Here is a 12,921-nt window from a genome sequence, read left to right as displayed (position 1 = left end):
CCTTGTCACCTGCATCTCAGCAAAGCTGGAAATTTCCTGCCGAGATGAGGCTCCACACGTGGTAGGAGCTTGTACTGTGTGAACATGGACAATGCCTACTGGCCTAAAATGCCTCTGTGTTCAAAAAGATCAGAAAAAGCATAGCATGAGAAAAGGAAGGATTGTTATGCTTATTTTAGAAAATGAGATTTAAAGCCAGAGGAGTGACCTGGAAAAATTACAGAGGCAGACTCTCTAGAAGCAGGAATTGATTATTCAGACACAGTTTTGGGCTTTACCTACAACACTGACCTCTCTCTAAAAGTTCCCCAGTAAAACCCCACAAGACTCTGCACAGGCTGCTATGCCTGATAATCCCCAAAGGCCACCTGCAGCCCTTAGGTCTCTACTTTCCTTCTTCCCTTGAGCAGAGGTACTGGATTTGGGATGAAGTAGTGGAAAACAAGCAGGGGCTCCATGTCTGTCTCCCATGTCTGTCTCCCTGTACTGTGGCAGTTTCAACAATAGAGCAATTACAGTAGGGATAATCCAAGCCTACAGAAGAGCTACAGGAAGAAGGAGAAGCAGCAGCAGTCAGGTTTCAACATTCATCTCCAAATCTCCTGTTGCAAAGGGACCAAATGCTTGCTCAGCAGTGGCCAGACACCTGGGTCTCCTGGCTAAATACCACCGAGTAAAAGTGGAGAACCAAGAAACCTAACATGAATCAATTTTCTCCTCCTTAGCACGAGCTTGAAATTACAAAGGGAAAAAAAACAAGGTAAAACCCAAACTGTGCAACAAACGAAGCAAGTCTGGGGTGCCCACCTCTCTGAAGAGCGCGCCATAAAACTGAACAATATACGGGCAGTCACTGCTTCGCATCACTACATCAAGGTCCATCAGAAGCTGCTTCTGCTCCTTTTCATCCACTGTCGACCGAATTCTCTGGAAGAGGAAGAGTGGCAGAGACTTTATCACTTATGTGCCATTACTGTATCCTCAGCCCTGTTGATGGAGACACGTGACCAGGACCCCAAACCCAAGCAGAGCAGGCAGTCCCCCCAGGCATGCTCAAAAACACTCTAGAGAATCAAGCAGTGTTCTCAAATAAGAAATGGAACTTCTAAAACTTCTAAAGCTGTTTAATCAGACTATAAAACCCTCAGTCCTTGCATAAGCATCAACATTTTCAGATGAAATGTCAGAAAGAAATTAAAGAGCTGAAATTTCATTGAAAACTACAGCAAAACACCACATCCAGGCTTTAATTTCAAAACAAATTCCCACACAGTTCTTACCCATGTTGGACGGGGCTTGAAGACTGGTTTGAAATTTAACCAAGGAACATTATGTTTAAAATTTCTAAGCACAGAAGCCAAAAAGGCTCCTTCAACAGCCTCCACCATGGCTGGGGAGAAGGGACTGTCACATAACCCAGGGAAGACATTTCTCTGGTAATCTTAATGATGGGCAGCAGTCCTGTGAGCTCTTCTCATAAAACTAACAATCCTTTACCTAATACTGGCCTAGGGAACATCAACACTGTATAAAAGATACTGTGTATATATGTATATATATATATATATACACACACACACCCCCCACGTGTATATAGAGATATATATGTATGCACACACTATTCTTTAGATATATACTATATATTATGAAAAGTCTCATTTGGGCTTGAAAGAACAATGCACATTTGAAAAGAGAAAACTACATTTTCAAACATGAAACTGGTTAAATGAAGGATGGAGACGACCATCCACAGTTTTTCATGTGATTTTACAGATATATTTAACATCTTGCACTAATAAATACATTCCCTGAATCACAAGTGAGGAAATCGTGATCCTGAAGCTGTGACTCATGTTGAAAAACCATTAAAAAAACCCAAGAAAAAATACCTGGCAAGAAGTCCCAAGCAACAGAGGTAGCCAGGACCCTCCTCAGGGACAAAAACTACATGGCTATCCAAGAAGGAAAAATTATTCAAGCTCAGGGGAAAAATCTGCAAGATGCTAGCACCCATTTCAGCAACACTGTGGCCCCATGGGCAACTGCTGGTGGCATCAGGACTACACATCAGCCAGCACAGGCCAGGTGTATGAAGGTACTTTCAAGGCTGGCCATTCATATGGCACCACACATGAAAACAGTGCACAATTATGTACTTTAGGACTTATTTTGTGATGACCCACACAAAGCAAGGACAGTATCAACACTGTAATTTTCCTTACCTGTAGTGTATCCTGGTATTTTGGTATTTAACCACTCGTTCTTAATGTTCTAGTACCTCTAGTTTGGCCTACACCAGTAAATGCTATGTTTATATTGCCCTTTTCCCACCCTGTGAATTCTAAAGTTCTTGGGGGACCTGTCAGGACACTTGTCCAGCACCCACAGTCCGTAATACCCGTGATGTGCTGAGCAGGTGGGGCTCTGTGTCACCAACAGAGCAAGAAGCAGCTCAACGGGCCAGGAACAGAACTAAAACACTTCACCTCCAGGTCACTGGTTCAGGTCTGTTGCACTCAAATTCAGACAGTCACTGGCTATTTCCTGCTCTTGTGCCCTCACCATACAAAGCTCTGCAATCCCCCCGAGAGGCTGGAGGCCGAGCAGAGTGAATGTCTCTCTCCAGGTGATGCACCAGCAGCACTGTGTGAAATGGAAATGCCACTGCTCTGACCTCCACGGAAGGTGATGGATGCCAAAGCCACCGTGGTGAGACCCATGACCAATAGCTCAGTCTCTCACTGAGACATGACCCACACTGGAAAGGTCACCTCTGGTGAGGAACCAAAAGGAGCTTTTCTCCATACTGTAACTTGTATCCTCCTTCTGTGCCCACTCCGTGTCTGTCTCCAAAAAGCCTCCTTCCTGGTCATCTGAGTGTTGTCCCAGCCCTGCTCTGCATTCCCCCTGTGCCTGCACACAATCCTGTCACAGCCAACCCCACAGCATCCTCCTCAAAGCCCTCAGCTCCTCCTGAAAGCATCTCCTCCCACCTCGGACATTCCTGCTCTGCTGTTACTTCTCCACCTCTGGAAACCATGTGAAATGGTTCTCCACCATGCTGTATGGTGGAGGCAATTTTAATGGCACTCCAGAACAACACTGAACCCAAACTCCTCTTCCCAAACACGAGCTCCCGGCAAGAAAAGGGCTGGCAGAGGATCCTGAACACAGACAGTGGGTCAGCTACAGGGCAGAGGTCCAGGCAGACACAGGAGCCAAAGGACAGCTTGAGAAGCCAGTGTGGACACTCCAATAAATACTGCTTCAGGGAGTGAAAGGAATGACATGATACAAGATTGGGAGGTCTCACACAACAGTGCTGGAGACTGGCAAAGTCAAGAGAAGGGGAGAACTCTGAGGAGCAGCATGCAGTGCAGCACACAGATAGGGTCAGCCCAGGCTGGACAAGGTGGCTCTGTTTAGCTGCAGTGTGCCAGGGAGCCTGCTGCAGCCCAGCACTCCCAGTTCACCAGCAGAACAGGGAAGGTGAGTGAAGTCAACAGCAGTCACCACCCAAAGAGCACGTGAGCCATGATAGAACCTGCTACCTGAAACCAAGGCACAGCACAAAGCACTGCAGAGCTCCCACAGACACAGTCCCCAAAGGACATGGGACATGGCAGGGAAGGAAGACACAAGGCGAGGCAGCTGCTGGAAGGCAGCACTTCAGACAGGGATGGACAGGGGCTGACTTCACTTCAGGCCTTACAGCTCTCAGCCTGGGCACTCTCCTGCAGGCAGCCACTGGTAAGTCACTGACAAGTGACCCCATGGCCAAACAAGCCATGGATGGAAAAAGGGGGATTTTAGTAGAAGCTTATGGAGCCTCCTTTTTAACAATTCCTTGTTGGCCTCCAATTTAAACTGTACCAAATCCTCTAGGAGAAAATTCTCCAGCCCTTTTAATTCAAAGGCAGGTTAGGACAAAGCCTTCCAACACCAGGAAGAAGAGCTCTGAAGCCATGCTCTGAGCAGCATCAACAGCAGAAGTACAATCCGTGCTGTGGATTGTGCCACTCCGAAACCTAAAACCAGGCAGATTCCAGAAACTGGACCCAAAACAGAAGAGACATCATCCAGCCCAATATGCACACAGAAAGATTCAGGTGCAATGTGAAGTGACTGGTTGAAAAAAAAATTAAAAAAAAAAAAAAAAGGAAATGGGAAAAAAGGAAAAAAAGCTGTAAACACCAAACTGAAACTCAGCTCCTTGAGCTGTGAGACAACCCAGCACTGTCCTGAGCACGGGGCTCACCTGTGTCCTCAGCAGAAAGCTCAGCACAGCAGTGCCTGCCAGTGTCACGGGAGAAGTGGTCCTTCCATGGCATGGCAGCGATTTGGGACAACAAACCAGGAAGAAAAGGAGGGTTTGCCAGTCACTGCTGAGGATGGGAGTATCTATCTCCCCATCTGAAACACATTTACTGTTGACTGAAGTAGATTGCAACTGGTTTCCCACCTCTTGTGATGAGGCTCTCTCTCAGCATTCTTTTCCAGCCCTTACTCACCCACTCCCTCCCCAGCTACCCCACCAGCAGGGCTGGGAACACTGGTTTCCCCAACTCCCAGCCAGGAGACCTAAACAGATGACTGAAAAAGAAAATCCTGAAGGTGTCGGTTTGGGAGGAGGAACTCAATTGTGAAGAATTACAAAGACAGTTTGGCAATAAAACTCCAACACTTTTCTTCAGAAGTCATATGGACATGGGAAGGACAGAAATTTGCCCCTGGATGGAGCTAAATATAATAATGTGTCATTTTGATGGGCCTTTATGGGCTATCAGGCATCCAGGTAAGGATGGAGGAGTCATGGAGGTATAAATAAATGCTGAACTTCTGCTCTCAGGGGTATTTGATACTTAGGAAACCCCTTCTGCTGTGAGACTGCCATCAAGAAATCGAAGAAAGTCAGACAGGAACTTCTGGTTTAAGGCTGTGGATGAGAGAACAAGCACTGACTACAGGCAAAATGATGTACAAGAGGCACTGTGCTCTGAACAAGAAACAGCTCCATGGCTTACTGGCTTCTCCAGGAAGAACAGGGATCTTTTATGGGTTTGACACCTCCGATTACCCAACTGATCTTGAAAATGCTTCTGATTTCCTTAGGACAAGTTTAGAGCAGAAGTAGAGCATGTCAAAAGTATTGTTAAACTAAAGAGAACACAGGAAACCAGCAACAAGGGCTGAGGACACTGACTGTAACTGGAGGCTGGACCAGGCAATACTGCAGAGTGGGACTAAATCAACCAGGCTGAGGATATTGGAAGATACAGAAAATTCTGGCCTACAGCTGAAAATCACTTTTGTTTGGGGTGGGGGAAAACTGAACACTGTGGACAGAAACACCCTCTCCCTCAGCTGGGTTACTGTCCCAGCTGTAACCATTCCTGACAGAAAAGTAATTCAATTAAAAAGAAGTGCAAGATGCTTCCATGGGGCTGTGATAAACTTGAAGGTCAACCAAAGCACAAACCACTCCACTCATCTCTTGGTGATGTATTTCTCAGCCAGCTGAACCGGTTCAAATGAAACTGGCAGAAGCTGCTGATGGTGAACCCCAGACGTCCAAGGTGGTCCTTGCTGCAGGGCAGAAGAGCTGAGGAGCAGGAGGTGAAGACCTCCTGCCTGAGCCTGAGGCTCAGACATCACTGCCAGGAACACCAGATGCTCGGACACCACTGCTGTGTTTAGGCTCCTGAGCTGCACAGGAGCCACCCAACACATCAAAGGTTGACTATTTTAAATATGTGCTTATTTATTTTATGAACTTTTCAAACAAGCAGCTTTCCCAGCCTTCCAGAGGCATGGTGAAGTACCTGGCTCATAAAAGCCACACCATGTACAGTATTTCAGTGCAAAGCAGAGCATCCTGCTCTAACTGGAAGAATGCTCCCCAGCTTTCATTACAGTTTGGGCTATGTTTTTTTTTTTTTCATTTAAATTCCAGGGATCTTTTAAAACACCCTTTTTGTGTGAACTATCACCAGGGCCAGAAGGAAACCTCAGGACAGAAATTACACCCCCCAGCAGCTGGGTGAGCTCCTCAAGAAAACATTTCACTCAAATAAATGGGGCTTCTCTACGTGCCTCTAATTTGTGGTACCCTCATGGAAGAAGAGGCACAGTCCCTGGAGCAGCTGGGACAACACCATGTGGTGATGCTGGAGGGCAAATGCAAAAAGGGCTGGAGAATTGCACAGACTGTGGAGCCTCTCAGACAAAACCAGGAGTGACAGCATTGGAGCAGATCCTGAGGAGGAACCAGGGCTCTCTGCACAGTGGAGAAGCCCAGGACAAATAGTCACAAGTCACTTACGGACTGCCACAGACTGGGAAAAGCCAGACTAACACAAAAACAAGAAAGCAGAAGCAAAACCAAAGGATAGTGGGTAGACTTGGAAGTCCAACAAGGGAAGGTCACAAAGAGCTGGTGCAGCACACAAACACCAGCCAGGAAAAGAGACTTCTCCAAGGAAAATGAGTAGCCAGGAGGAGAAACCTGACCAGGTGAGGATTTAGCATGCAAACTGGCCTTGCAATTATTAGTTTGCATAGCCAGATCTGGCCCTGGACAAAATTGGGCTGTTCTCTTTTCCACCTGGGAAAGTCTTAACCTCGTATGCCAATAAATCCTCAAGAAAATGAAAAGGGTATTTTCAGTGACAGGAAAACTGTGATGGCAGCTGACCCAGAGCAAAAAGGTGCACCTCCAGGAAGATCTGAAAGGAAGGGACCTAAAGAATGAAAGGACTGGTTTTTATTTGGGGGAAAAAAAAAAAAATTGGAAGATTAGGAAAACATAATGCAACATTTTCCAGGGGCAAAAATGAGGAAGGTTTGAACACAAATCCTCTTGAGTTGGATCCCTCTTTCCTTCATCTTCTACCCCTTCTCCTGATAGCTCTAGGAAGGGGCTCTCTGTGGCAGAAAGCATAAGGGATGCACAAACAATTGCGGGTGGCAGCAACAGGCGCAGCAGGTCCCTGCTCCTGCAGCCCACTCCAGCCTTCAGCCTATTCCCAAAGAGGTACAGAATGTCTTTTTGTCATTGAAACAAGTATTCACAGAGAATGACCAAGGCTAAAGGAGAGGGAGGAGCAGCAGGACTCACCAGGAGCTCATCATCCCAGCCATGCTCCACCAGCTGAAGCCTTGCTGCAGTGGTTTTAGCCAGCGACACGACGAGGCCCATTTCAGGCTCATTTTCTTCCTTTGCTACTGACTCTGGAGCACAGATGAAAAGCCTTCTGACTCACCCAGGGCCTGGCAGCCCTGCCCATGCCAGGAGACTCATTAAAGGTGCCAGGATTGCATCTGCCAGGACCCATGGGCTGATAGACCAAAATGCGTTACAGGGAAAAATGAAAGAAAACAGTGTCTCCACCTGCAGACCTTAAGTTATTTTGGTGATATTTCAGCCCTCAGGAATTATTTTCCTTCAGTGGTAAGAAAAACTGGATGTGCAGCAAAAAAACGGCTGTGCTGGGGGAGCCCTGGGAGCACAGGAGCCACAGGCACCAAGCAGGGGAAAGCTTGGGAAGCATCAAGGAACTGTTCCTTGTCAAAGGCATGACAGGCTACAAAAAGCCAGAGAAAGGAGCTGGGAACAGGATGTGAAGATATGCCCTGGCAGCCACACTTTTGGGGTGCAAGGATGAGTGTCCAGAGGTGCCCAGATAGCCTGGCACAGCAGGAGCTGCCTTCAGCCAGAGGAAGACTCCAGCAAGGGGGAAATGTGCAGTATTTCAAGCTGCACACTTGCAGAACAAGGAGGATTTGAATCTCCCTGTGGTAGAATGGGGCGAAACAAGCCTGGTCATGGTAGCTGCAAGCAGCACATGGCCCTTCCAGAAGTGGGGTAGGAATTTCCTGACTGTGCTGGGAATTTGCAGCAACAGTAGTGGAAATTTGGGGAGTGGTGGAGAAGAATGGAGGAGCAGTTGGGACAGGTCCCTATACCAATCTTCTCTGCATATAGTGAGCAGAACAGGCAACTTTTGGCTTGCAGCCTCCATAAAGCTGTTTCCTTACACTGTCCTTCCAAGGATGCTTGGCTTGCTGCACTGGTGCTGCTCTTGGGGAAGCACAGGAGGGACAGCAGCCCAACCAAATAACCAGACACCACAATCCAGCTGTGAAGGGTCCCTGTCACCTGCCCCCAGCACGGTGCCACACCACAGAGCTGCAGGTGTCACAGAGATCATAGCCAAGACCTCACTAAACTGACACATTTTCACAAAACACAGTTTCCCTTCTCAAACTTCTCTTACAGAAGAGCTTTATGTTGAAGGAGAACATATGGCTGAATGCAACAGTTCCATGGTGAAAAGACCACAAAGCTTGAGAGAAAGAGAGAGCAGGAGGGCAACAGTCCCCAACATGGACAGATTAAGATAGAGGAGGAGCAGGAAGATTAATGCACAACCATGGCTGCCCCAAAAGCATCAGGAGGCTGAGAAAGGAAAGTCTGAGGAGTGTGGGATGAACTAGTCACTAGTCCAAGCTTAGCCCCATCCTGAAACTTCATCTCAAAGAACTGCACCATCCAGTCTGGGCAATTGCTGCTGCTGCCTTGGAGGCCTCACTGACTGTTCCACCCACAGGTCTTCCTTTGCTCAATTTGGTGTTTACTCCCCACTGGGACAAACAGAACAGTCGCTTACCACTACTGTTTTAGAAATGATGCTGTTGCCCAAACCCTCCAACCTTTCTTCCCCAGCAGGCCTAGCCATGTCCACCCAAAAGAAATAGGGTCAGAGAAAAGAAGGTGGCACCAGCCCAGCCCACAGCTTCAACATTTCACAGTTTAGTCACTTGTTCAAAAGTGAGCCCCCAAGCCCAGAATCCTCCTGAGGCTCAGAACACACCTTGTTCCTTGGGAAATACAGCTCAACATGCTGAGCCATGCCATCTCCAGCCACGGAGACTGGTACCTTCTGCCTCCCACACGGCTGTACCTGCACCATGGGCCCTCGACACTGACAAGATTCACCTAGGGTGCTGAAATGCCCTTGTGCAAACAGTGTGGGACAAGAGAACCCCTGTGTCAGCAGACACATCTTCTCCATGACACGAGCTAATCCAACAAAATGCCCTTCTCTGCATGGCTGTAGCCACAGCAGAGCTCTGGGAAACAGCCACTCAGCTCTAGGGGTGTGCCCCCCTCACACCCATGGCCACTCTCAGCAGAACTGCAGGTACCCAGGTCACACACCCTGGGTCTGAGAAGATGGAGGTGTCCAGGAATCATTGCACTATACCAGTGTTTTTCAACCTGCCATCTGCAAACTACATCCCTGAGTTCTACCAAAGGCAACTGAAAGAAATCAGCCTTCAGCTACAGGCAACCTCGAGTTCTGCTGGAGACTTTTGGGGATTCAAACCCAGGTTGAAACAGCACTGCATGGTGATCCAAAACACTCAAGAGACCTAACCAGTGATCCCACCACTGCGAGGAAGTCAGGATGTACTGGAGAAGACCAAAGGATGGGGGTTACTCCAGTAACCTGACACACTAGAGACAGGTATGAGTTATTTCAGAGCAGCTGGAGCTGCAAGTGCCTGGCACGTGAAATCAGCAGGGCAAACGTTTCCAGATCAGATCAGGGAATATTCCAAAGAAGACAGAGAGTTGGAAAAGACAGCAACACAGACTCCTACATAGCTCACTTCTGCTTTTTCCTGGGAGCCATGAGAGCACTTAGTTGATATCAGAGTTAAAAGATAGATGTCATTAGTAACCTGCAGTGAGCAAAGGAAAGGACCAGAGAGAGAGAGAGAACAGCTGCTGCCCTCCTCCATGGACAAGCAGCTCCTCAAAGATGCCCAGTGAGCAGCACTGCTGTGGCAATACAGAGGATTATTGCCCAGCTGGGAGAGAAGGCTGTTCCTGGTTCTAAGGTGAGATTTTGGGTAGCATAAAGTAGAAAATGGACAGTCAAGAAACCTGCTACACTATCCACCTCCAGGACATGGTAAGCACAAAGCAGACACTCCATCATACATCAGCAAGAGCACAACATTCCCTAGAAAACATCCACTCCATTCCAGCTCCTTCTGGCAAGGCCACACCATGGCACATATGCTGACATAAACAGCTGATTTTAAGCCATTACCTTATTTCACAAAAGACACCAAGAAGCTATGAGATGTCAAGTTGTGCCTCCCACCAGCCTAGGCTGTACCTGAACCAGTGACCCAGAGGTGAAAGGCCCGTGCCCCATCATCAGTCTCCAGAGACGTGTGATCCCCTCAGAACAGCAGGTTCCTGATAGACATTTTGAAAAGGGCACAGCAATTATGAGAACTTCACAAATCACCTGAAAACATGCCCATTATACACTGTATTTTCAGCAAACAGCAGCCTTTACACCAGAAATAAATAGAACAGAGCAGTAGATGGGTGCTAGATGGAAGAACCTTAATTCTCCATCACACTGCATCCCAATGGACTGAAGTACAAATGTAAGGATGGGCATCACCTACTTTAACTGCCATAATTTGCCCACTTGGTTTGTGGACCATTTTGTTGACAGAACCATAAGCGCCTCGTCCAATTTCTCCAAGGTCTTTCAAGTCCTCTGCTGTAAAATCCCAATGTTGTTCAGGGGAAATCTTCAATTTTCCTGATGATTCAATGCTGTGTGTTCTCAGTCTCTCTCTGTCAAAAATATTGGGAAGCAATTTTTCCACATTTTAAATAGTCTTTAAATGTCTCTTTTCAGCACTTGATTAAACATTAGAAGAGAGGGGTTCACAAAGCTACAGCAACAATCTGACTCCACGAAGGATTTTGGTTGGGGTGAGGGGTGGAGGGGTGAGGGAAAATGTTAAATCAAAAATGACATACACTTGCCCACAGCTTCAATTAAGGATAAGTTTCTCCAGCTGCAGCATAAAATTCAATATGTCTCATAGAGTCATTCTAAGCACTCATTTACACAGTTCTTTCTACTTTGCACAAAATACAGGAGGCTGTGAGCAGGATCTGGTAATATGCAGCACCAAGAGCCAGAAGAGAATGCCCAGCCCCATCTCCCCAAAGCTCCTGCTGCTCTACACCACCACATCCCAGCACCTGCCTCCCTTCCAGCTGGAATTCTATTAATACAGGTAAAGCTCTTCTGGGTAAACCAGTGAGACTTTAGGAAAAGTTTGTCCTTAATGAAAAACTGCGATTAAAGAAGAAAATAACCCCAAAACCCAAAACACTTAGATAATAATTTAATTTATCCAAAACCAAATAAAGAGCCAAGCTTTTATAAAAACCAAGACAAGTTCTTTGTGACATATGAAAACAAAATCTGCCTGTTCAAGTGTGTCTTCACCAAGCACCTAAATTAACTTTCTCAGGCAAACCCTGCCCCTACTGAAGCCACCAGGATTTGCCCAGGTAAGGAACAGATGAATGTCCAAAATTTGTGAACAGAAGAGCTCAAAGGTGTCCCCAATGGCTCATTCACATGCAGCAATGCTACCATTGAATTAGTAGGAAATGGACAAGTATTTGCAACACTTTTCATCTTAAAATGCCATGCAAAATTTCAGTTTTTCATTAGTTAATTAGCTGATTCACACTTCTCGAGTCATAAAGTAAGCCAAAAGCCCACATTTTCCACTTTCAGGATGCATTGCAGACAGTTCCCACTGCAGGGCACACCGATCTCACACAGATTTTAAAGCACACAAGTACTTGTGACCACCCTGTGTACAGGGGAGATCTATCAAACTCACTGGATATTTGATCCAGCCCCCTCTTCCCTGTCCAGGGTCTGGCCCAACGAGCAGAACACACAGGGAGGATTCCACTAAACACATGGAGCTTACTGAGTTTATCAGCTGAGGAATAAACAGGTCAGGGCTGATTCCACGCTGATAAATCTCACGTTGGTCACCAGCAGCTGCAAACACCACCCAGCTGGGGAGCCAACCAGGACTGGGTTTTATTGGGATCCCAGGTTTTGTGAGGGCAAAAGGCCAATTGACTGGAGCAGCTACAGTTCAAATGGCTTCCTCTGCTGCACTTTGGGTTAGTGCTGCCACATTTGGAGCAGCTGCATGTCCTGAACCCTTGACCCATTCGATGAAAGCCTTTGGGATCAGCTCCTCTCCCCACTGCTGGGCTGTGTCTGCCACAGTGTTTGCTACTCTCTAACCTGCCCAGCTCAAGATTTCAATCTGCTGTTCCCTACACTGCGCTTAGGAATGATTTGGGAAAGCACCTGATAGTGCTACAAGCACAGGTGAGACAGACACGCCATCTCAGAGCTCCTGTGCATAATAAACACTGCCTTCAGTGGGGTTCTCCATGGAAATTGCTTACTAAAAAGTGATGAATGAAAAAAAAAAAAAAAGGCAGCAAAATGACAAAAAAGAAAAGAACAGAGGTAAAAAGAAATGGAAAAAAAAAAAGAAAAGAAACATGACCTCCACATGTGCCAAGTGTCTCACAGACAGCTTCTGTTGGGAGCTCCTGAACTGGTTTCTGTCTAACTGCTCCACCATCCTGTTTTGTCAGTGCCATAAAAATAGTTCTTGTTTTGAGGGAGGAAGGGAGGTGAGAAGCACCATGCCAAGGAGGCACAGGCAAACAGGCCTTTCCTGCCTCACCTCCTGGCAGCTCGTGGGCACGAAGGAGCACGATCTTTGAGAGCTAAATCCTCTTCAAAAAGGCAGAGGGAAAACGGCAGAGAGGTGAAATTTAACAGAGCATGAAATGTTGTGTTTTGGCTGACTGAGCTCCTTTTCCAGCTCTTATTTGAAAATAACATTTCATATCAAAGTTCTCATGCAGTTAAAAAATTTAAACATTGAGGTAATTTACTCAAATAAGCAATTAAACCCTTCTCCTTTCCTCCCTCTGTTTTTCAGACTAGGAAACTTTGCTTTTCTGACCCTGCACCAGAAGAGAAAGTG

At 46.8% G+C, this 12,921-nt stretch overlaps 1 protein-coding gene across 1 annotated transcript in view; it reads right to left on the bottom strand.

Moving 5' to 3' along the window:
- Positions 1-12,921, bottom strand: part of MAP2K4 (mitogen-activated protein kinase kinase 4) — a 76,353-nt gene that overhangs the window by 19,935 nt on the left and 43,497 nt on the right. Inside the window, exons 3-4 of the mRNA XM_069032428.1 lie at positions 10,492-10,666; positions 808-927 (exon numbers count right to left, since the gene is read on the bottom strand). Of these exons, the coding sequence (XP_068888529.1) occupies positions 808-927; positions 10,492-10,666 (295 nt within the window). The remainder of the gene's footprint in view (positions 1-807; positions 928-10,491; positions 10,667-12,921) is intronic.

The sequence above is a fragment of the Aphelocoma coerulescens genome, chromosome 18 (genome assembly GCF_041296385.1).
Source record: "Aphelocoma coerulescens isolate FSJ_1873_10779 chromosome 18, UR_Acoe_1.0, whole genome shotgun sequence".
In the NCBI taxonomy this organism is placed as follows: domain Eukaryota; kingdom Metazoa; phylum Chordata; class Aves; order Passeriformes; family Corvidae; genus Aphelocoma; species Aphelocoma coerulescens.
The sequence above is the reverse complement of the archived record's forward strand: the minus strand, read 5'-3'. Positions and strand labels throughout refer to the sequence as shown.